General features: G+C 35.8%; 1 protein-coding gene across 1 annotated transcript; it reads right to left on the bottom strand.

Moving 5' to 3' along the window:
- Positions 1–2,185: 2,185 nt before the first annotated feature.
- On the bottom strand, positions 2,186–3,487 carry LOC111918385 (protein OXIDATIVE STRESS 3). The gene is made up of 2 exons (XM_023914060.3): positions 2,961–3,487; positions 2,186–2,805 (listed from the first exon to the last, which is right to left on the bottom strand). Exons 1-2 carry the CDS (start codon positions 3,209–3,211, stop codon positions 2,541–2,543), a joined length of 516 nt encoding a protein of 171 aa, XP_023769828.1. The 5' UTR covers positions 3,212–3,487; the 3' UTR covers positions 2,186–2,540.
- Between the last annotated feature and the right edge of the window lie 19,259 nt (positions 3,488–22,746).

The following is a 22,746-nucleotide window of genomic DNA, read 5'->3' as shown; positions in this document are numbered from 1 at the left end:
GTGGACCCTCATTCAAAGGGGGATCTGTTTCACCGCCATATGCTTCTTCCAAAGTGGAGTAAGGTAATTTTTTTTATTATTATATTATATTCTTTCGTTGTTGATTTCTCCTTCCCACACCTCAAATAGCTTAACCAAAACCATCAGATGACATTTGTTTTTGTTGTGATTGTTCCATTTCGCTATTTCAGGAGCCTTAAGTGCCCTTGGGGCTGAAACTTCACGAGTTCTTGCATTTTGTAGACTCCCTGTAGTTATGTCTGTTAGGAATACGTGGGCAGGAGGATTTGAATGGGTTAGTTGGAGACGTTGAGTACAGGTTTGGGAAGTGGAAAGGCTCAACAAGGTTACTGCTTTTGGATGAGAAACATGCCTATAAGGCGTTCGATGAAATGCCTGATCCGATTAAGGTATTAATTCCAGGTTAGTTTACCTAATTCATTGGTTGATTATATTTGTTGGATTATCCATTTTAAATGAATGAGGTATTCATTGTACCTATTAAAAGTCCTAACTACATTTACTTTTTTACCCCTATGTTTCTCGATATTGAATTATGGAATGTTTTGAATGTGTTTGTGAATTTTTTTTTTTTGAATTTTATGTATATTTTAATGGAACAAAATGACCATATTTTAATGGAAAATGGTTCACCGGTTCCCAGAGATTTATATCATCATATACATGGTTACTGCCATGCTTTCTTTTCAATTGTACTTGTCCCACTTTGTTTAGTGTAGAGCTTTGGATGTCTAATCTAGGAAAATGAGCGTGATCTTTCCTGATTGAATGAGTCATCAGTGAGGGTGTTAATGAGTCAACAATTTGAGCATGCCTCAACTTGTACTCAAATCAAGAATTTTAGAGTAAACAAGCCTACATCAACCCATGTCAGCTAAACAAAAACATGGAATAAGCTAAAAGGACCGAACTTACTCTACCATATTTACCAAATTAGGCAACAAACCCAACTTTCATTTTTCTACATATTTAGGCAATACGTGATCAATAGTTTGTTTACTTATTTGGGTTGGTTTTTTCCAAGAAAATTGGTTTTATAGCATGTCATTTAGATCGTGAGCTATGTTACAAAACGCTTTGATTTTGCTATAATATTGACTTTATTTGTACAAAACACTTTTTGGTTTAGTTCTAATATTGATGTTATTTCATGCCATTTTGACAACAAAAGCTAAACATCTAACTGTCATGTTTTTTGGTCTAATCTAACTACAAATAAATTATCATTTTCACAGGTTTATCAGATCATTGCGACAACAAAAATTGTTCAGAAAATGTTGCATGACACATACTAGATAGATGTTGACCTTGAAGAATACAATAAAATGAAGGAAGCAGATATAGAATTCTATCGTGGAGCTTCAAGTCTACAATACGGAACATAAATATTTTTACCATATCTCTAAAATATAGACAAAGCCACTTCAAGAAGTTGACAATGCACAAGAAACTAATGATTATTTCAAATGTAGACTTCATACATTCTTACCCTTGTATTTTGGAAGGTTTTGGTTCCTTTGCTTCAGCTGCAATTAGAATTAGGATAAGAGGAATTACAAGGTCAAAAATACAGCCGCATAAGAATTCATTGACAAAATTAACCCTTTTCATTGATTTTTCTTAATGTTTTCCTGGTTTACACTCTTGGAATTCTTCTTTGTCACATGCTTTTGGTTGCTATCATCACTTCTTTTATATGGAAATGACAAAACTCTAGATTTTTTCTAACCCATGACTCTTTCCTAGTTCTAATCAAATTACATGAAAACCCATTAATCAAACACTAATAAATAGTTTTTTTTTCTTTTATTAAAAGAAGAGTTTGTAAGTTATTTTCGATTTATCAAACATAATCATAAAAAAATCTCAAAAAGTAAACCTGCTATTACTACAAACATACTGTAAAAATTTCCCCTCATCATTTTCAAACTATGATTAAGGTTTGGAGAGAGTTTTTACTTTTTAGAATTGATTTTGTAAAATAAACAATTCTTCTATATCACATTCTTTATTATTTGGTCTCAACTGCTAATCTCTTCCATCATCGGGTTGGGTTTGTTTACGTTGTCTAGGTTATTCGTGACGATCTAAGGACATTAATTTCAAATCCTACTATTTGATATTTATCTAAACAAAAAGCGATCTCGTAATTTGACAACATACAGAAACAAAGCTTAAGCTTATCCAGATATAATTATCGTATGATTTAAAACAACAGTATCAATACACTATACATAGATGTACAAGACTTCAAATATGTTTATCACGATAAAAAGTAACAAAACATATATCCCAACTACATAAACGTGTAGTTTCATGAGATATCTGCAAACAACTGTCTTGCCGTTTAAAAAAACTACATTCAGGTACAATTTTGATAAAACAAGAACCAAAAATATATAAAAAAGAAACCCTAATATACCCAAATGATTAAATAACAATCCTCAAAAAGGAAGATTGAAAAAACCTCGATCCGATGGGTAGCCATAATTTGTACCAAAGGCTAAAAAGTATTAAAGTTAATTAGCCAATAAAGAACTCATTTCTCCTAGTGAAGAAAATATTGATGTCCTAGCAGTTGAAGAACCCTTCTTGTTCTTGGCTATGGTGGCTTTTGGACTTAATCTTTGACTTTGACCGTCTAAACCACCTCCATAGGTTTTCATTGACCTTCTTGATCTACAACAATACTTCCCTTTCTTTGCAAGATCTTCAATGCTTTGCACACTTGTTAGTGATGCAAATGATTCGGACTTCCCTTGATAAAACTTTGATATGCCCCTCCTACATAATACAAGTGATCATATAAGCAATCTAATATTGTAACATTTACATCGAGGGATGTACTATACACCCCTTAGAACACCAAAGGTTGAACTTGAACGATCTTTTCTTGATACCCAAGTCATAAAATTTTAAAAAAGGTTGGAGTTACTTACTTAATAGGTAGTTGTGCCATGAGTTCAGATAGTTCGAACAAAGGACCACATGAAGATGAAGACGAAGATGATGAAGATGCATCATCTATCATTTCCGATGAAGAAGATGACTCGAAAGATAAATCCTCTGAATCCGATTCCATAAGGCCATACTTGCAAACATCATCTTTAGCTTCCATTAAAACCCATTGAGCATCATTCTTTTTGAATCCCATATCTTGACATATCTTACTTTTCTCAATCTCACCCATCTTGTGCTATGATCAAATCTTGATAAAAAAGAAAGAAACCTTTTGGAAACAAGTTAGAAAGAGTATGAACTATGAAGCACAGATTCTTGAAAATGGCATGTGTTTGAGGGAACATATATATAGAGGATATACGTGGCATAGATAAGGTATAAACTATAAAGTATAAACCTTTCTTTTGAATGTCGCTTTTTCAAGATCATAACAATTGTATAGCTTTTATAACATGATGTACAAGTTATTCCGAAACTATTTCAAATATAAAAACTTTAAGTTGAAAATTATGATTATACTTCCTTTTGTATGGATAAGGTATACCAAGCCATAACATATACATGTGAATGCATAATAAACGTGGATTTTAAAAATATAACATAGAGATTCAAATACTGAAAGGGCAAAAGTGGTAGATAATGTTGAATGGGTCCATGTTACTTGGTTTTATCCTTGGAGTTGCCACCCATACTTCGTGTATGGTTCAAATTTTTTTGTAAATGGTACTAGGAACTAGGAATAGGATAAGAATTCATCCACATCTAGTCACCAAACAAACCTTCCACTTATGGCCACTTTGGTCTCTTTCATATGCACTCTTTTACACCCCACACTTTCCTTCACTTTTTCCCTTTTCTCAAATTTCCACTACATCACCCAAAGTCTTTGGTTTTTACACTTTCCACACATATATGACTACATTATGAGGGTGTTCGGGATTTATTCTTTTAAAAACACCTTATGTTTTGAAGTGTGGTTAGTAGTTTATATGGGATTAAAAGAGTTTTAAAAATATATATGTTTGAGTTAATATATATATGGTATCAAAACAAAATAAATTAATAAATTTTATTTTAGTGTTCAACAAATTTTGTTTGTATAAATAAAATGACATAAAAAAACAATGCTAAAAATGTAAATTGATATGTATATTGGTGATCATGAATAAATATAAATTGGTATGTATATTGTTGATCAAAGGCAATGATCTATATGATTTTTAGGGTTAAAATATCAGTAAATAGTAAATTAGTTTTCACATATAATAAACATTTTCAAAGAAGTTATAATCACGTTTAAATAAGTTAGAAAGAAATAATTTATCACTGATTACTTAAGACAATAAACATTTTTTTTGTCCATATGATGAGTTTCTAGACTTCTAGTGTTTGGAACCACAAAAATTATTAAGGTTAAATACATGGTACATTTAAAATATTGAATATTGTTAGTGCTTTGAGATTTACTATCACGTGATAGGGCTTCATATATGAGGGTTCGTCATTGGCTGTCCAAATGATATAATTTATCATTTTTAAACACTTTAATTTACTCAATATGTTTTTTAATAATACCAAACCACAATAAATTATCAAACAATTTATGTGCGATATAATGTTTATACAACAATCAAATAAAGCAAAATTAGTAAAAAATTCATTGAATTTCATATTACTTTGTGACAACAATTTTCTATTCCTCATCAATTGTGCCGGAATGAACATGCCATCAAGTCATCGGCATAAATTAGATCCAATTCCAAAGTTGGAAGGGGAACAAAAAACAAAAGAATACGTGAAAATGGATACAAAATACATCACTAGCGCATTAACACGATCTTTTGTTTTGTATTTGTTTTGTTACCATCCCAAATGATGAAATGGTGTTTTTAATCATTTTATTTAACAATTTAAAATTATACTCATAGCAATCTCAGCCACATAAATTAATGGATATAAATTGGCTAATACATCTTAGTTTTATGTGGTTGTGAATTTGACATGGTTGCAATTGCCTGGTCACCTTGGTTCAAAGGCTCATCTATGACTTTTGACTTGAGGTTTCGATCCATAATTATCGTACTTTTAATCTTATCATTCTTATATGAAATTTATAATAATACAAAATCACTCTAAGGCTAAAGGATGCTATGTTTTTCTTACGACGTCACGTAGGCGTTATTTAGATTTTTATAATTTTCACATTTTTTACCTACGAATTATAGTGTCATGCCTATGAGTTTTCTTTTTAATTTCATTTTAAAAAAAATATTAAATTTTTTAAAACCATACCAAAATTTAAAATAACATAAACTTAAAATTTACAATTTAAAAATCCTAAAAATTAAAAAAAAACATGAAAATTAAAATTACATTGAAAACCTAAAAAATAAAAATAAAACATGATGTTAAAATTTAAAAACCTAGAAAAAAAAAATGAAGCATCGAATTTTCAGTTGTGTTTCAGATTATATTTTTCCCTAATCGATGCTTTCATAATTCTTGTCGCTTCTTGATCTTCGGGGTCGAGGTGTCTCATGTCTTGCATTAACAACGTATACTCGGTGAGTCGGACGGTTTTAGTCATATGTCTCTCCAAAGTTGAATTTAATTGTGCCATTTGTGTTATCATTTCTTTCGATCTGGCTGACCGCTTGGTTCCGACTAAAGAATTTGAAGAAATCGTTTTCCCTTTTCCTTTTGCTCGATCTTTTGTTTTGTCCCTTCCCATTGGACGAGGAGGTGGGCGTATTTCTTCAATGTCGTTGTTATCATCATTAAGATTAACGCCTACGTGACCATCCAATGAAACTTGTTGCGAGCTCGAATATGAAGTTGTCCGACTTCTTTTTAGTGGATTTGCAATTTCTTCATGTGTTGCAAGTTCCCTCCACCTAATGCTTCTTTTGACAACTTCTCACACATGAAAAAACTTAAAAGACTTTTGCATATCATCTTGGAATGTAGTGTGTGTTTTGTTCAACAAACTTGTGTCATTTTCTCCGCTAGCCCATTGCTACTCAAAGTTTGTGTAAATTCGATTCCAATGTATGACGACTTTGTTCATAAGATTCCATTTGGAGTTACATTGGTCGGAGGTCCGATAATATGGATTTTGACCCTTTTCCCTACAAAAGCGCTCCGTGATACGTAACCAAAACTGATCACGATTTTGACCCTTTCCTGTGCCACCATCTTCAGATATGTCGACCCATGCCCTTTCTAACTCAACTTCTTCTTTTTGTGTCCATCTTCTCGGATCAACCTTCCATTTCTTTTGTTGTTGAGGTTGTTGCTGCTATTCTATGTGTTACGTTGAAGGTGTGAATGGCAGTTGGGATGGAAATTGGGTTTGAGGTTGAGATTGGAAATGGAATTGTTAGGGCATTTGGAATTGTGAATAATAGCTAGGAACATCATCCATTTGTGGCTGGTAAGGTGGTGATTATGACGGATCGTAGGCAACAAATGCGTAGGCGTTGTTAAAATTTTGGTTTGGAGCATTTTGTTCGGTAGAGTTTGGATTGTTGGAAGAAGACATTTTCAAAGAAAAAAATGTTGTTGAGAGTGTATAGTGTGGTTATTTTTTGGAAATTTGATTTGTATATATAGTAGATTAATTTTTTTTTTGAAATATGTCAAACTAGGCGTTGCCTGACTGTTTGGCAATGCTCCATTTTTAAAATCCCCACAAAAATCACACATTTTCCATCGGTAAAGGACCACCAGCGGTGAAATCCCCTTCATGGTGCGGTGTTCACCGGCGGTGAGAGAGGGCCACGTCGGACACCGCAGGTGTCCCCTTTATGATACCGTTTAACCTAATAATTATTATACTTTTTAAATTAATGTTATAAAAACTCTTAAGCTTTTATAAAATGTTTAGTCTTATCCTTTGAGATTTTTTGGGTCCATTAAAAATGCAAATTTAAGTAAAATTATGCATTATTATTAACATTATATATATATATATATATATATATATATATATATATATATATATATATATATATTCATAAAAGGTTAGGAAATACATTTTGTGGGCTTTAGACTCTTGCCACTGTTTTTTCAGACTTCGGCAGCTTTGCTCCCTTACTTATTAGATTGTATAATTTTAACCTAATATCCGGTTGGTTATGCTTAGTCATCGCCCTCTCTTCCTTCTACCACCTCACCAACTCAAATACTTCATTCAAATATATCTCATACTCTTTATCAATTTTTGTGTGCTCATCATCCATTTTTTAACATGTTCTCGCACTCACACTTTACCGCTCTTCCCTCTATAACATGACCACTACTCTGATCTTTGCTGGTGTTGATGCCTTGTTGATGCAGCGACGTTCAGTGCATAAGACCACTAATTTCCTCTGCTTTCATTAATCTTACTTTTGTTGTTCATCTTTGACCGTAATTTCTCTCCTCTTTTCTGTCTCATCAAATTCAAAATTATTAAGTTTCTACTATAATTTCTTGCGTGAATGTGTTTCTTTAGTTGTGACAGAAGAAATCAATGCTTTCAAAGGTTTAGCAATAAACATGATTTCCAGGTATCAGTTCTTTTATTGTTAAATACTTTGTATCCAAAAAAGGATTGTTGATTCCACGATGATTTATAGATTATAGAAAGGACACTTTTTTATTGGGGTTTGCATTTAAATTATTTTATTTTTGAATTTGTCAAATCTACTATATTTGGTTTGACTTTTTCTTGTTAGTATAAATTTTTAGCCTTTCTTGGAACATGGGTTTGTTTTGACCTTCTACTTCTCAATTGTAATGGAAAAATACAAGCTTTGTAGATAGATGTTCAATTGACTCTTCAAATGTTGATTCATTTTCTACACCAGATGTGGTAAAAAGCTGCCAATCATCACAATTTATTACAGGAAAACGATGGCAAGTTAATAGTATCTTCATTTCGTTTGTCTATGTAATACACTAAAAAATCTGTTTTTATGTGAAATTAGAGCTCAGTTTTTGAGTAGTTTGAAGTTGATCGATTAAATTGGGAATTGTTGCATTTGTTTGGAAAGGTTGACACCAGATGCTCATTCTCATTCTTGGTAAAACATGGGATGCATGGTAGTATTTTGTTTATGAAAATAACATTTTTTCTTATTTTGAGTTATGCATATAAGTTGTTTGATGAAAGTCTTGTTAGAGCTTTTGATGGTAATGAAATGACTCTTTCTTATTTTCTGATTTTTATCTTTTTAACATGTTAAAATGCATAGATATACCATTTGTTGCCTTCTTCATTGTCTTTTGGATTGCTTTGATTGTTAACTAATTTCATAGATAACCCAAATATCTAAATATATGATATTGTTTTATTGGTTACTTATTTGTCTTCCACTTTTTTTTCAAGACAAGAGATGCCTTCTTGAGAAGTGATTAGTTTTATTCATCATATCTTACAAGGAGTAAGATTTTGACTCAATCTACTAACATAGGTTGTATGCTATTATAACAAAATGGGTTAATTATTTGTTTATTGGATTTGTGCGTTGTGAGACAAGAGTTGGATCCTAATATTCACCTTCTTCACAAAATCTATCCCAAAGTTCCAATACCAGGTGATGTCGAAATATTACTACGCCTAATTTTACCTACTATCTAAATAGCTATTCGACTAAAGGCAGTGTACCTTTTCGCTAATAGTATAGCACAAACAGTTGGGTATCAAACACAGAGAAAAGATTTAATTAATTAACCTAATTACTACTAAATTAACCTAAAATTTATGAAAAAGTTTAAATGGTTTTTATCTGATTTTGTAAGTTTAGAAAAACTTAATCACTTAACAACTATTCAATCAAATATCAGAAACACTTTCGTTTAGTTTGAATCCACTACTCCTTTATGGTTAGCAACTAATTATGGATCATTAAATTTGGTTACCAAATTTTATATTATTAGCAATTTAAGTCCAAATTTACTAATGTTTAACTAATTCATGCAAAACTATGTATGGCGACACACAATCTAACAGATAATCAACTATTAATTATGGTTGGGGCTATGTAAGATTGTTTATCAAACACAATTATGGTCATAATTTATGTTCTCCAGCACAACTAAATTCAATTACTTCAACTACTTATCTAAGATTGGGTCGATCCTAGCTCTAGCAATTCAATGGTCACTAAATCACTAGGTGTTAAGTTCATGTAGTTTAACAGTCACTAAACTACACAAGACATGAATTCAAGAAATTTTAATATCTAATATTAGCATGTTAGGTATTAACAATCAAACACAAACACATAAACGAGTATTAAAGATCCATAAATCAAATAACTAAACCATAAAGTTGAGCTTCATCTAGCTAAACGAAAGAAGCTAAATTCAACTACTCATGGCTGATAAAACAAACACAAATCCAATAAATAAAAACATGATTAAATGTACCTAACTAAAGTGATGTTTATAATCTTTAATCTCTAAACCTTTAATCAATTTCATTGATTCAATGTTTGGACTTGGTTTTCTTGATTAGATCTCTTTCTAAACCCTCCAAGTCTCCAGAAAAAACCCTGTAGTCTCCCGAAAATCGTAAGTGCCAAGTTATATATATAATATTTGAAAAAGCTCTGCTCATGTCGTGAGTTTAGTTGTAATCCATATCGAACAAAGAATCTATCCTCCAAATGTTTATCTTCTAGAATATTGATGCTTACGTCTTGAGGTTGACTTTTCAGCTTGATTCTTCTTCTTTTGAGCTCCAAGCCTAAAAAGTTCTAATTCTTTTCGTTTTTTGTCCTTTATATTCAAAAATGCTCCTTTTGGCTGCAAAATATAATTCAATCTATTAAGTACCATATATCTTTTCAAATAACCAAAATATTAAACAAAATGTATTAAAATATTGCCTAAAAATGTGTATAAATATGGCAATATCACAATGTTTTTTTTAAATTGTATTGGATTTCCAGAAATTTATATTGAAGTTAGAATTGAATGATGAAAAAGACAAGAGGAAAGTTATGAAGATGGTTGCGACATTTTCAGGTATAGGGTTTTGAATTGATTTTAATTATTGTATATGTAGTTTTTCATTATAAATTATTCATCATCATATACCAAAAAAATATGCTTTCTTAAATGCGTAAATTCTGGCAGTTTTTAATAATTATTTTGCAATGAAACTATCACTACTATAGTGAGTATAACTATATGTTTAAATTAAAACCGCAAGTATCATAAATAAATAAATTGTCATTTTAATTTTATATGAAACCAAAACCTTAATATTTTATAATAGCAAAAATAGAAAATGTAATTCAAACTATATATCTGATGCCTATTTTTGTTTTCGGTAACATATCTTAAAACTACAAGTACTATGAAATCTAGAGTATGTTGTTATTTTTGTAAAAAGTGGTGAAAGTATGTACATTTAACTATTTTATATGTAAAAATATTTGGTTGTTAAATAAAATAACTTTACTATTTGTAAATGATGAGAATTTCATTGATGTTGGGGTAAAATGGTCCCTTTTGAAACAAATGATCCAAATATCTCTTGTGCACATGTGCTTCAATTCAAAGATGTTGTAAGATTATTCCCCACCATAGAAATGGTTGCTTGATTGTTTTTGTAACCGTCTTTACTTCCTAGATTCTGATAGAATCTGATAGGATTGGAAATTCTGTACTTTCTTATGTAGAAATTTTGTTAGAAGAAAAAACATATTGTTAAACCCTCCGAGGTTTATCAATTTGAATCCATTTGGAGAGTGATCAAAGAGGTAAGGAAAAATATTAATCTTAAATTTTATTTAATCTTTTTTTTTTTAATAATTTTTCAATATCAAAGTTTCCATTTTTCTATTATACGTGTTCAAGTTTGCAAGGAATTGAGTACATATTGGTCTATACTTATAGAAAAGTTGCTTGAGAATGGTTCCTTAAAAATCACACAAAAATATACAACACAAGTTTGCTTGAAAACCATAGAAAGATACACTACTCAATAAGCCTACTGAGCTATCAATGGACCAATTTTGGTAATTCTTTTCATGTCTTGTCATTTAGTCTGAATTATCACAATTTGTTAAGTACATGTTTGTTTTTCTCATACAAAATTTGTTGAAAATACGTATGTTCTGATTTGAATCATTTAGGGTAGAGACCAGATTGGATTAGTGTAACACCCGAAATCTTGAAGAATAATTGTGGAAATAAATCCCCTTTACAGGGTAGACACAGCGTGTTAGAGGAACCAACACGACGTCTCTAAATTGAAGAAACACGACTTTCTTTAAGGTCAACACGACGTGTTTATGGAGCAACACGACGTGTTGGTGGATTGTTGAGAAAACCCTAATTTTTAGGGTTTTGCACCCTATATATTCTCCTTAAGTTCCAAGGGGTGGTCTTTTATCAGCCTCTAACTCCCCATATCGACCCTTGAGAACCCTAATCATCTTTCCCTCTTATTTGTGAGTTAGTGTGGTGTTTTTGGAGCCAAAGAAGGAAGAAGTTGGAAGAAGGAACTAAGAATCCAACAAGCAATCCCTCATCTTTTAGTTTGGCACTCTTCTGGACCTTTGTAAGTGTCCAAGATCTGATTTTTATTCCTCTATGTTGCTAGATCTTGAGTTTTGGCCCTTTTCTTGTTGTTCTTGAGTGAGGGAATGGTTGGATCTCATAAAGTTAGCAACTTTATGAATCTCCAAGTCTAAGTGACCTTGTAGAGTCTTGGATATGACCTATAGTCAAGTTTTGATGCCATACATGGAGAGTAAGTCATAAATCCACATTTTTTTTTACCTATTTTGGGTTCAAGACATGTAGTGGACATTCATGTCTATAAAGCATTGACCTTTAGGATGGTTTTGTTGCTAGAATCTCTTCTTTTGGAAAGGTTGGGTTTCAGTCTATAAGGATTTAGTGATTCTTGGTTAAGCCTTTGAACCTTCAAGCTTTATGGTCGGATTTTGGGACCCTTGGAGTAGTTCCAAAGGATCAGGGCCGTTCCAAGCCCATTTAAGGCCCGACGCAAAATAGAAATTGGGGTTCATGCAGAACCAAGCTCGAAACTTTATGAACCTAGAATGGTCCAGATATGAAGTTGCAACTTCAGATCTAGCTCATACACCACAATATCATCATAACTGTGACATCCCCATTTTCACGGCCAGAAAAGACCGATTTTGTTTATGCTTTATAAAAATCAGAGTATCTCTTTTAATAAAAGTGTTGCGGAATTTGTTCCTAGTAAAACATGATAAATACGTTATCAAAGAATTTCGAAGAAAAGTATTTTTATTCATTTTAAAACATTTGGGATGTCATCGTCAATACAGAAACATAAGCATAAACAGAACTTATATTTATTATCACTAGTGATTTATATCTCCTTAATCTCTCAATGTAGTGTAACTTCATATCGACACCTGTGATATAAATAAACTGAGTGGGTCAGGTTGGGAAACCTGGTGAGTACATAGGGTTTTCAACCCACAATAATATAATTATTATGTTTAAACAATCAAACAATCAACCCAATTACCTATCCCCATTATCTTCTTTACTCTTAAGGATGTATCCTAAGAGTCATATATCGGGCATTCGTTTATTCCGAAGTCCCTTGCTTCCAAGGTTATAAGACTGGCACTAAATCTATAGCTGCCAATGCTCGTTCGTAAAGCAGTAATTCCATAGCTGCTATAGTTTATTCATTGGGTACTAAATCCATAGCTACCAGTGTAGGTACTAAGTCCATAGCTACCAACATTTATCTAACAGGTACTAAGTCCATAGCTACCAACACCTAACAAGTACTAAGTCCATAGCTACCTGTGTTTACCTAATAAGTACTAAGTCTATAGCTACCATCGTTTGTCCAATAGGCACTAAGTCCATAGCTGCCGGTGTTTATTTATTGGGCACTAAGTTTATAGTTGCCAATGTTTACTTACATCATCTTTTATCTCTCAACATTCATCTACCCATGTTATACCCAACATATTTGTAGATATAAAATACGTATACAGTTTAAGTCAGTTAAAACATGTATAAAACGTTCATCCAGTATAGATAGCAAGTATATAGATAATATGCACACATAGCACGTAATTTATATTAAATACTTCATATCTATGTGTAAGATGAAAGTAACTATGCACTCACGTGAGAAGGTGGTGACTCGGTACTCGGACAACGCTTCGTTTACTTTAAAATAATTTCCTTCAACGAAACCTAGTATTAATACCACTAGATTTTAGTCTAATATTTACCGTGACTAATTTATTAGTCTTATTATTATTATTATTATTATTATTATTATTATTATTATTATTATTATTATTATTATATAAGCGTTTAAACAATACTTTCCAACCATTATGTACAGATAGGGGCCAGACATAAAACACCGGAGGGCAGGACCATTTTGGAATATAGCACTTCTGAAATCCAACAACCCTATGCGGCCCTTTAAACCAGATTCCCTGTACCGCGAGTAGTTAAAAAGATATTATAACGACACTTATATAATAATAGCTCAAATATTTATTATAAGTTCATAATAACAATACTAATTTTAAATATAAGCTATATTAAAATAGGGTAAACATAACTTACTTACAAGGGGGTTTTAGCTAGGAGTCGGGCTCTGCAGGGGCACAACTTCGTCGCTGAATCTTTTTAAGAAAGATTCGTGCAGCGCTTCGACGCTCACCTTACTATACTAAAACTACAAAAAGAGAAATTGAATCACGAGGGACCGAAATGCTCGGGGGATAAGGAGAAAGACTCTTGAATCAAGAGAATGGTGCAAGAAATATGAAAGCCCAAGCCTCTTATTTATAGTAATTGAAGTTACAAAAACTACCCCCCATAATTAATTAATGACCTTATAGTTATATAAACAACTAAACACCCCTTTATATTACTATTTTAAATAGATTTAACGATATTTGTACTAAACTAATATCGAAAGAACTCAACATTAGTCTTATAATGACCGCATCGTCGATACCTTTCTAATGATATATACATATGTATATATATATATATATATATATATATATATATATATATATATATATATATATATATATATATGTGTGTGTGTGTGTGTGTACGTATATATATGATTTATACTTTATTTTAATACGTAAATATGCTATTATAATTTGTAACTCGTTCATACGAACTCCGTTTTTGACGTTCTTTATATCCACGCGTAGGTGGAGACATACTCTACAACTTTCGTTTAGACTCCGTCGGCTAATTTTGAATTTATTTTTAAAGTTATATTTTTAACAGGCCGGGACAGGATTGGTCCATTAAAATCACATAACTTCTTCATCCAATGTCCATTTTCGTCTGTCTTTTTATTGTTACGCTACTAATAACGAGATCTTCGATTCTCGTTTAGGTTGTGTCGGCTAAAAACCGCTCGATCTAATACTCGAACTTCGGGCTGTACACCGCTAAGCCGAAACTTCGAAAAATCATAACTTCCTCATACAAAGTCAGATTTAGGCTTTCTTTTTATGGACGTTCTCAGGTAAACATATTCTACGACTTTAATTTAGATTAGTAAGGCTAAAAGCCGCTCTATCATAAATTCACTATTTGCGTCTTCGCGGTGCTGTGTCGGTTCCGTCGCTAAACTTCGACGGGTCATAACTTCTTCGTTATAACTCGGATTACAGCGCTCTTTATATGTACGGAACCCTTGAGACATATTATACAACTTGGTTACGATTATTTATTCTAAATAGTCTTTTGTCGAAAAGTCGTTTTCGACCCCTATTATCTCTAAATTGACTAGTCCAGATTTATGGGCGTTACAATAACCAAGCAAAAAATACCCTAAACTCCACCCAAATGAGATCTAGAAAGGAATGAGGTAAAGGTGACGACTTGATATCTTCAAATGATGCTAACTGAGGTAGATTTCAGATCCCCACAAGTTCCTTGCTTCTAGCCACTTGTTTCTCCAAGCTTTCCTCACTAAGATTCAACTTCCAAACTTATAACACACAAAATGAAGCACACACACGAATTAGGGTTGGTTTGGTTCTCAAAAGACTGCAAGGGGGATAAAGGGAGGTTGTTGATCCTTTAAATAGGGTGCAAAACCCCGGGATTTAGGGTTTCATCTGCCAGCTCCTACTCGTCGATTCCCTCCTTGGACTCAACGAGTAGGTCATTAAAACGCGTGGACTAACCCGCTGCTACTCGACGAGTAGGGAAACCAACTCATTGAGTAGCCCTTGAAATCAAGAAAATTTATATTAAATCAATACATGAAAAACGGGGTGTTACAATTCTCCCCCACTTGAACTAGAATTCATCCTCGAAGTCTGCCGCAGTGAACAGTTCCGGATAATGCTCCCACATCTCTACCTATGGCTCCCACGTCCACTCGGACCCCCTACAATGTTCCCACTGTACCTTCACCAAGGGTATCTCCTTGTTCCTCAGAATCTTCATCTTTCTCTCCAGTATGGCCACATGCCTCTCCACGTAATTCAGGCACTCATCGACCTCAATATCATCCAGTGATACCACCGCCTCCTGGTCCATAACACACTTTCACAATTGCGAAACGTGGAAGGTGCTGTGAATTCGACTATGCTCCTCCGGAAGCTCTAACCTGTATGCCACCTTGCCAATCCTGACAATGATCCTGAACAGCCCAATATATCGGGGACCCAATTTTCCCTTCTTCCTGAAGCAGATCACACCCTTCCAAGGCGAGACCTTCAGGAGTACCATATCACCGACCTGAAACTCGAGTTTGAATCGGCGCCGGTCGGCATAAATCTTCTACCGACTCTGAACGGTCTACAGTCGCTTCCTAATCTGTTGAATCTTCTCGGTAGTCTGCAAGACCACCTCCGTCCGACCCATCACCCTATGTCTGACCTCACCCCAACAAACCGGGGTGCGACATCTCTGCCCGTACAACAGCTCGTAAGGCGGGGCACCAATGCTGGAATGATAGTTTTTGTTGTAGGCGAACTCTGCAAGCGGTAGGTGGGAATCCCAGCTCCCACCGAAGTCAATGATACATACCCTCAACATATCCTCGAGGGTCTGAATGGTCCGCTTGATCTGGCCGTCTGTTTGGGGGTGAAATGTTGTGTTGAAGTGCAACCGCGTGCCCAGTTCCTCGTGGAACTTTTGCCAGAAGCGGGAGGTAAATCTAACATCTCGGTCGGAGACAATGGAGACCGGAACCCCATGGCGAGCAATGATCTCGCAGACATATATGTCGGCCAATTTCTCGGCCGACGCACTCGCCCGTATGGCCAAGAAGTGGGCACTCTTAGTCAATCTATCCACGACGACCCATATAGCATCAAATCCCTTTGCCGTTCTCGACAACTTGGTAATAAAATCCATCGTGATATGTTCCCATTTCTACATGGGAATCTCCAGGGGCTGCTGCTTTCCATGCGACCTCTGATGCTCGACCTTGACCATCCTACAGGTCAACCACCTCTCGACGTACCAAGCGGTTTCTCGCTTCATGCACGGCTACCAGTAGCTCAAACTCAAATCCATGTACATCTTGGTGGCCCCCGAGTGAATAGAGAAGTGAGACTTATGATCCACCTCCATGACTGTCTGTCTGACTCCACCAAACATCGGAACCCATACCCGACCGCACCAGGTCAATAATCCTCGCCTATCTTGCACAAGTGTTCTCACCCTTGATCCTTTCCAACCTCTAGTTCTCTGGTCGCATGCCCTCAACTTGGGCATCTCTGATCAAACTCACAAGCGGAGAATCCACCGATATCCTCATACATACCGCTAGAAAGGAACACCCAACTAACTCTCGGCTCAAAGTGTCCGCAACCACATTCGCTTTACCGGGGTGGTAAAGGATCTCGCAGTCGTAGTCTTTGACTACATCTAACCACGTACGTTGCCTCATGTTCAGGTTTGGCTGATCCATGATGTGTCTCAAACTCTTGTGATCCATATATATGGTACAACGAACCCCATATAAGTAATGTCTCCATATCTTGAGAGCGAACACCACCGCTCCCAGCCCCAGATCATGTGTAGGATATCTCGTCTCATGCGGATTCAACTGCCGCAATGCATCAGCTATCACCCGTCCCCTCTGCATGAGGACTGCTCCTAAACCTGTGATGGATGCATCACAGAACACCACGAATTCCCCAACTCCCTCTGGGAGTGTCAAAATTGGAGCCTCACACAATCGCTGATGGAGGGTCACAAACGCCCTCTGCTGCTCGAAACCCCACTAGAAATCCCCCCCTTCCTCGTCAGACGAGTGAGGGTACTGCAATCTTAGAGAAATCCTGTATGAATCTCTGGTAGTACCCTACCAATCCCAAAAAGGTCCTGATGTCTGAGGGAGATTTCGGAACCTCCCACCGCATGACTACCTCGATTTTGGCCGGGTCAACCAAAATCCCGTCTTGGTTAATGAGGTGCCTGAGGAACTGGACCTCTCGTAACCAAAACTCACACTTTGAGAACTTGGCGTATAGCCATTCTCGTTTCAGAACTCCCAACAACTCCCTGAGATGCTTCTCGTGTTGCTCTCGAGTCTTGGAATACACCAAGATATCATCCATAAACACGATGACCAATCGATCTAGCATCGGTCTGCAGACCCGATTTGTCAGGTCCATAAATACCGCCAGCGCATTGGTGAGCCCAAACGGCATCATCACGAACTCGTAATGACCATAACGAGTCCAAAATGCAGTCTTCTCCACGTCCTCCTCTCTAACCCGGACCTGATGATACCCCGACCTCAAATCTATCTTCGAGAACCAAGATGCCCCCTGTAACTGATCAAAGAGATCATCTATCCTTGGGAGTGGATAACGGCTCTTCACCGTCAACTTGTTCAACTCCCTAAAATCAACTCACATCCGGTGCGAGCCGTCCTTCTTCCTGACGAAGAGGATTGGTGCGCCCCATGGAGAACTACTAGGTCAAATGAACTACTTGCCCAGCAGTTCCTACAACTGCGTAGACAACTCCTGCATCTCGGGTGGCGCCAATCGGCACGACGACTTGGCGATAGGAGCTGCACCTGGTACCAGGTCAATTCAGAACTCAACCTGCCTCTCTAGAGGTATCCCTGACAACTTCTCCGGGAACACGTCAGCAAACTCCCTAACCACTGGAACCTCTGAAACTGAAATCTGATCCCTGACCCGCGTATCCACCACATACGCTAGATAACATGCACACCCGTGTTGAATACACTGCCGTGCCCTGGCGGCTGAACAAAACCTTGATCCCACCCTGGTGCCCTCACCATATACAACCAATTCCCCCCCGCCCCACTTGGGGTTCGAACTACCACTTGCTGGCCCTCACAGTTAATCATAGCACCGAATCGACTGAGCCAATCCATGCCTACAATCACACACACACCTCCCCCATGTGGATCGGAATCAAATCTATCGGAAATGACACCCCAGAAATATCCAACTCACACCCTCGATAAATTAAAGAAGTAGAAACCCCGTGTTCGTTGGCGATAAAGACTCGCAACAGACACTCTAACTCGCCCACTAGCACACTACACTCCCTACTAAATGACTGGGATACGAAGGATCGACTTGCCCCCGAGTCAAATAAAACCAAGGCAGGCAAAGAGTTCACTATAAACATACCTAATCATAGGTACAACAGATAAGCATAATACAATTATAATAATTAAAATAAAAGAGAGAAACATACCATCAACCATATATGGTGCAACCCTGGCCTCCTCTGCGGTCAACTGGAAAGCATGCCTCTGAGCCTTCGGAGGCTCTGTCTTGACTGGCCTCCCATCCGGTATCCTCAATGTAGCCGGCGCTGGAGCCTGCGTCGGCCGGGCTGCGAGCTGTGGATAATTGGTCTTCACATGACCAATCTGATGACGGTGATAGCATAACCTCATATCTGATGCAGGAGCTGTCTGGCGACAATCCATAGCATAGTGCCCCTCCTTGCCATACTTGTGGCACCCACTACCCGTCCGACAAACTTTGGGATTACTATTCCTGCACTTTCCATAAGTGCGGCTTTGCTGGCCCCCAATCTTAACATCAACGGTCTTAGACCACTTAGGCACTGGCTGTGACTACGCCGGGGCCTGCCACTACTCCCTCATCTGCAGCTCAATTTCCAACTCACGCCGCCTAGCGGCCTCCTGCAACTCCAAAAGACTATCACATCGATGGGTAGACACAAACTGATAGATGTCAGTCTTGATCATACTCGGATAACGGGTCATCTGAGTCTGCTCATAAGCGAACTTCGGGCAGAACATCGCCCTCTCTGTGAACATGCGGGTGATCTCCGTCACCGACTCCCCCTCCTGTCTCAAACTCAAAAACTCCTGCGACAGTCGTTCCCGCTCGACCCGTGGAAAGTATCGGGTGCGGAACATATCTCTGAACGGCTCCCAAGTAACAACAGCTCTCTGATCATCAGTGTACGACCCAGCCACCAATCTCCACCAGTCCTTGGCCCCGGACCTTAACAGGTTCAGAGCACACTTGAACTTTTGGTTAGTAGGACATGAGCAGGTAAAGAAACTGTTGGATTAATGTCTAAGTTCATAACTATAATTGGTAAGACTTGACCCGACCTGGCATGGTCCATTTGGGTTGCATGGCATCAGGACAATTGGATAGACAACATGAGGAAAAAGGATACTAGTGATTTATATTAATATATTATAAGTTCTAATATATTAATATATAAACATATTATTTAATTAGTATTGATCAAGAATTAATTTATAATTAATTAAGTGATCAAAAGGAACTAATTAAATATGGACTCTAAGATATATTTGTGTGATGGGCCAAGTTCATTTAGGTTGGGCTAAGCTTTCATGGATAGTCCCTGGAGTGTTTAACCCATGGATCATATGAAATGAGAGGTCATGGGTATTAGGGTTTAACCCTAATCTCCACACTATATAAAGATGTCCTTGGTTGGTGAAATTGGCACTAGTGTGTGTACACAAAAGGGCAAGGCCGATTTCACTAGAGAGAACCAAAGCATCTTTATTCTCAAGGTTATTCCAAGTGTTCATGGTGTTGTGTGAACCATTTGAGGTGTCATACTTGGGGCACTAGGCACTCAAGCTTCATGAAGACAAGTTACATGAAAAAAAAGGTATGTATTCTATCTATTTTATTACCCAAGTATATGATATTTGTATGCTAGTATAGGGTAATATCTTGGAAACTTCATGTTTGCATGTATAATAGAGAAAACATAGATTCAAGGTATTTAGGGTTGTATGTGCACCATAGGATGTTGTAGTATACTAAAACCCGACATTGGTATCAGAGCCATGGGTTGTTTTCTGTTATATTCATGCAAATGTTTGATTTTCAAAGTTGAAAAAAAAAGAAAAAAAACATGAAGTTTGTCAAATTTTAAGATAATTCCTTTTTTTTGTGAAAAACTAATTATTTGTAAATTCTGAATCAGTTGCTATATGAGTTGAATTAGGTCAAATTTAGTAAAAGACAAAATGATATGATTATTTTATTAGTTTTAAAAGTTTGATCTAAATGTTTTAAGGAGTTACAAATTTTTTCATAAAATTTTGGAGCTCAAAAGTGCTTTTTTAAAGTTGCGATCTTAAGTGTTTTGAAACCTCCATAAGTTATGGATATGAAAAGGTTTTTAACAAAAATTGATTCAAGGTTTTTATGGAGTTACAAAATTTGTTGGTAATGTTTTAAAGAATTTCATAACTTATTCTTAACTTATGGAACATGAAAAGTTTCATCATAAAACAAGCATTTAACTCCATAAGTTATGGATTACCAAAAGTTTTATGTTTCCTTGATTTATGAGTTAGCTTAGATTAATGGAAAAAAATTTGTGTTTTAGTTGTTTTCAATCCTAATTAATCTAGAGGTAGTTCATAAAAATGTGTTTTTGTAACTTGTCCTGAATTTATATGAAAAGTCATATTTATGAATCTTAAAACTCATAAAAATACCTTAGGTTACAAAAAATGAAGAGTCTTTTCTTATAAATAGTCTTTATGGCTCCATAACTTATCCTCAAGTTATGGATGTCCAAGAGTCTCTTCATTAAAAGTTTTAAAGCTTTAATTAAAACTCATAAGTTATGAAAATCCAAGAGTTTTGAATAGTTTCAAAACTTGCCCTCAAGTTTTGGAATTTGAAAAGTTTTCTCTAATGAATACTATAATTCCAAGTTAAGCCTTTAGAAATTTAAAAGATAAAATTCAACCCTTATACTTTATAATATTATAAGTTAATAATATATATATATATATATATATATATATATATATATATATATATATATATATGTATATGTATGTATAAGAGTAAGTCGTCTTACCATTAGTAGGCCTCATTCACGAAGCTGGTCTATAAGGGGGGGGGGGGGGGGTATAAAGTTACTGCCTATAAAATGGCAGTTTAATGGGTGTCCACTCTCACCCACCGCTTCCTTGACTGGTGGAGGGTCGTTAGCCGAACGGGTAGGACAAAGACTATAATTCTCCCTTCATTAAAAGTATTAATGATAAATATAAAGTAACTAAATGTTTTTTTATAATTCCCAATCTTAGTTACTTTAGGGAAATGTGAATAAGGTGCTAATCCATGAAATTACACTTTGCACTTTGTTTAAGTCAGTTAGTAGAGAGTGTGTGGTTAAATGGCACACTAACTCGTATTTAGCAAGGTAGGAAAAGGGTAACTTAATATTTATCATAGTATCGATGGAGCGTGTGTGGTTAACCGGCACATCGATTGAGGGGTAAATATTAAAGGTACCAAGTATATTTGCATAGTTATTCACACCTTGTTTTGTGATCCTCGGCATCCCAGTCACAAAACCTGAAGGGCACACTCGAGATTGAAACATGCCATTGAAAAGTTCAATGAATCTCAAAAGAATCTAGGAGTTTCAAACCCAATTAAAACCTAGAGTAAATTACTGAAATTGTCCCTGTGGTTTGGTCAAAATTGCACGTTTGGTCCCTAACTTTTTTTCTGCACTCGGATCGTCGCTCTGGTTTGATTTTGTTGCGTTTTTCGTCCCTATGGTTTGGTAAAAATTGCATGTTTGGTCCCTAACTTTATGTATGTAAGGGACAAAAAATACGAAAAAATAAACCACAGGGACGAAAAACACAACAAAATCAAACCATAGGGACGATCCGAGTGCAAAAAAAAAAGTTAGGGACCAAACGTGGAATTTTGACCAATCCATAGGGGCGATTTCAGTAATTTACTCTAAAACCTAATAATACATTTCGTTTATCTTGGTGGAAATTGGTGAATCGTCATTCACCTACCTTCAAATATTTTATAGCTTGGATTACGGCATCCCTCTTCCAAGTTATAAAATAGTTTGTTGGGTCCTAGCCTTAATATTTCATATTAGGTGTTATATTAGGGGCTTTAAATCAACTAAACTTGAATATCTCCCAAAAGATGTCTAGTTCAGACATCTATGATCCTCCCAAATCTCTTGGAACTTCATTTCCTCCACCTCCTCCAGTTATTCTCCCGAACCCACAAGTTCAAGGTCACTCAAGCCCTATTGGCAAGGCAAGGTCTAGGTGTGATCACATCTTGGAGATGAAGTCACATATTGACAAGCCAGGAGAGTTGGGTGTCAAAGTCTTGAGAATGTTTGTGGTTCAATCACCTTCTAAGTCACATAGTTAGTTCCTTTGGGACTCCTATGAAACAGACTATGACAAGACCCTTAATGATCTTATATATTTGTTTGGTGCTGCTG

The sequence above is a fragment of the Lactuca sativa genome, chromosome 8, assembly GCF_002870075.4.
Source record: "Lactuca sativa cultivar Salinas chromosome 8, Lsat_Salinas_v11, whole genome shotgun sequence".
NCBI classification, from domain to species: domain Eukaryota; kingdom Viridiplantae; phylum Streptophyta; class Magnoliopsida; order Asterales; family Asteraceae; genus Lactuca; species Lactuca sativa.
Note: the sequence above shows the minus strand (reverse complement) of the source record. Positions and strands in the feature narration are given on the sequence as shown.

Excerpts from the sequence above, each read along its gene's own strand:
- LOC111918385 (XM_023914060.3), bottom strand. The coding sequence starts at position 3,211 with ATGGGTGAGATTGAGAAAAGTAAGATATGTCAAGATATGGGATTCAAA. Across the intron at positions 2,806-2,960 it reads ATGGCACAACTACCTATTAA|GAGGGGCATATCAAAGTTTT; the intron begins GTAAGTAACTCC and ends TGTATTATGTAG.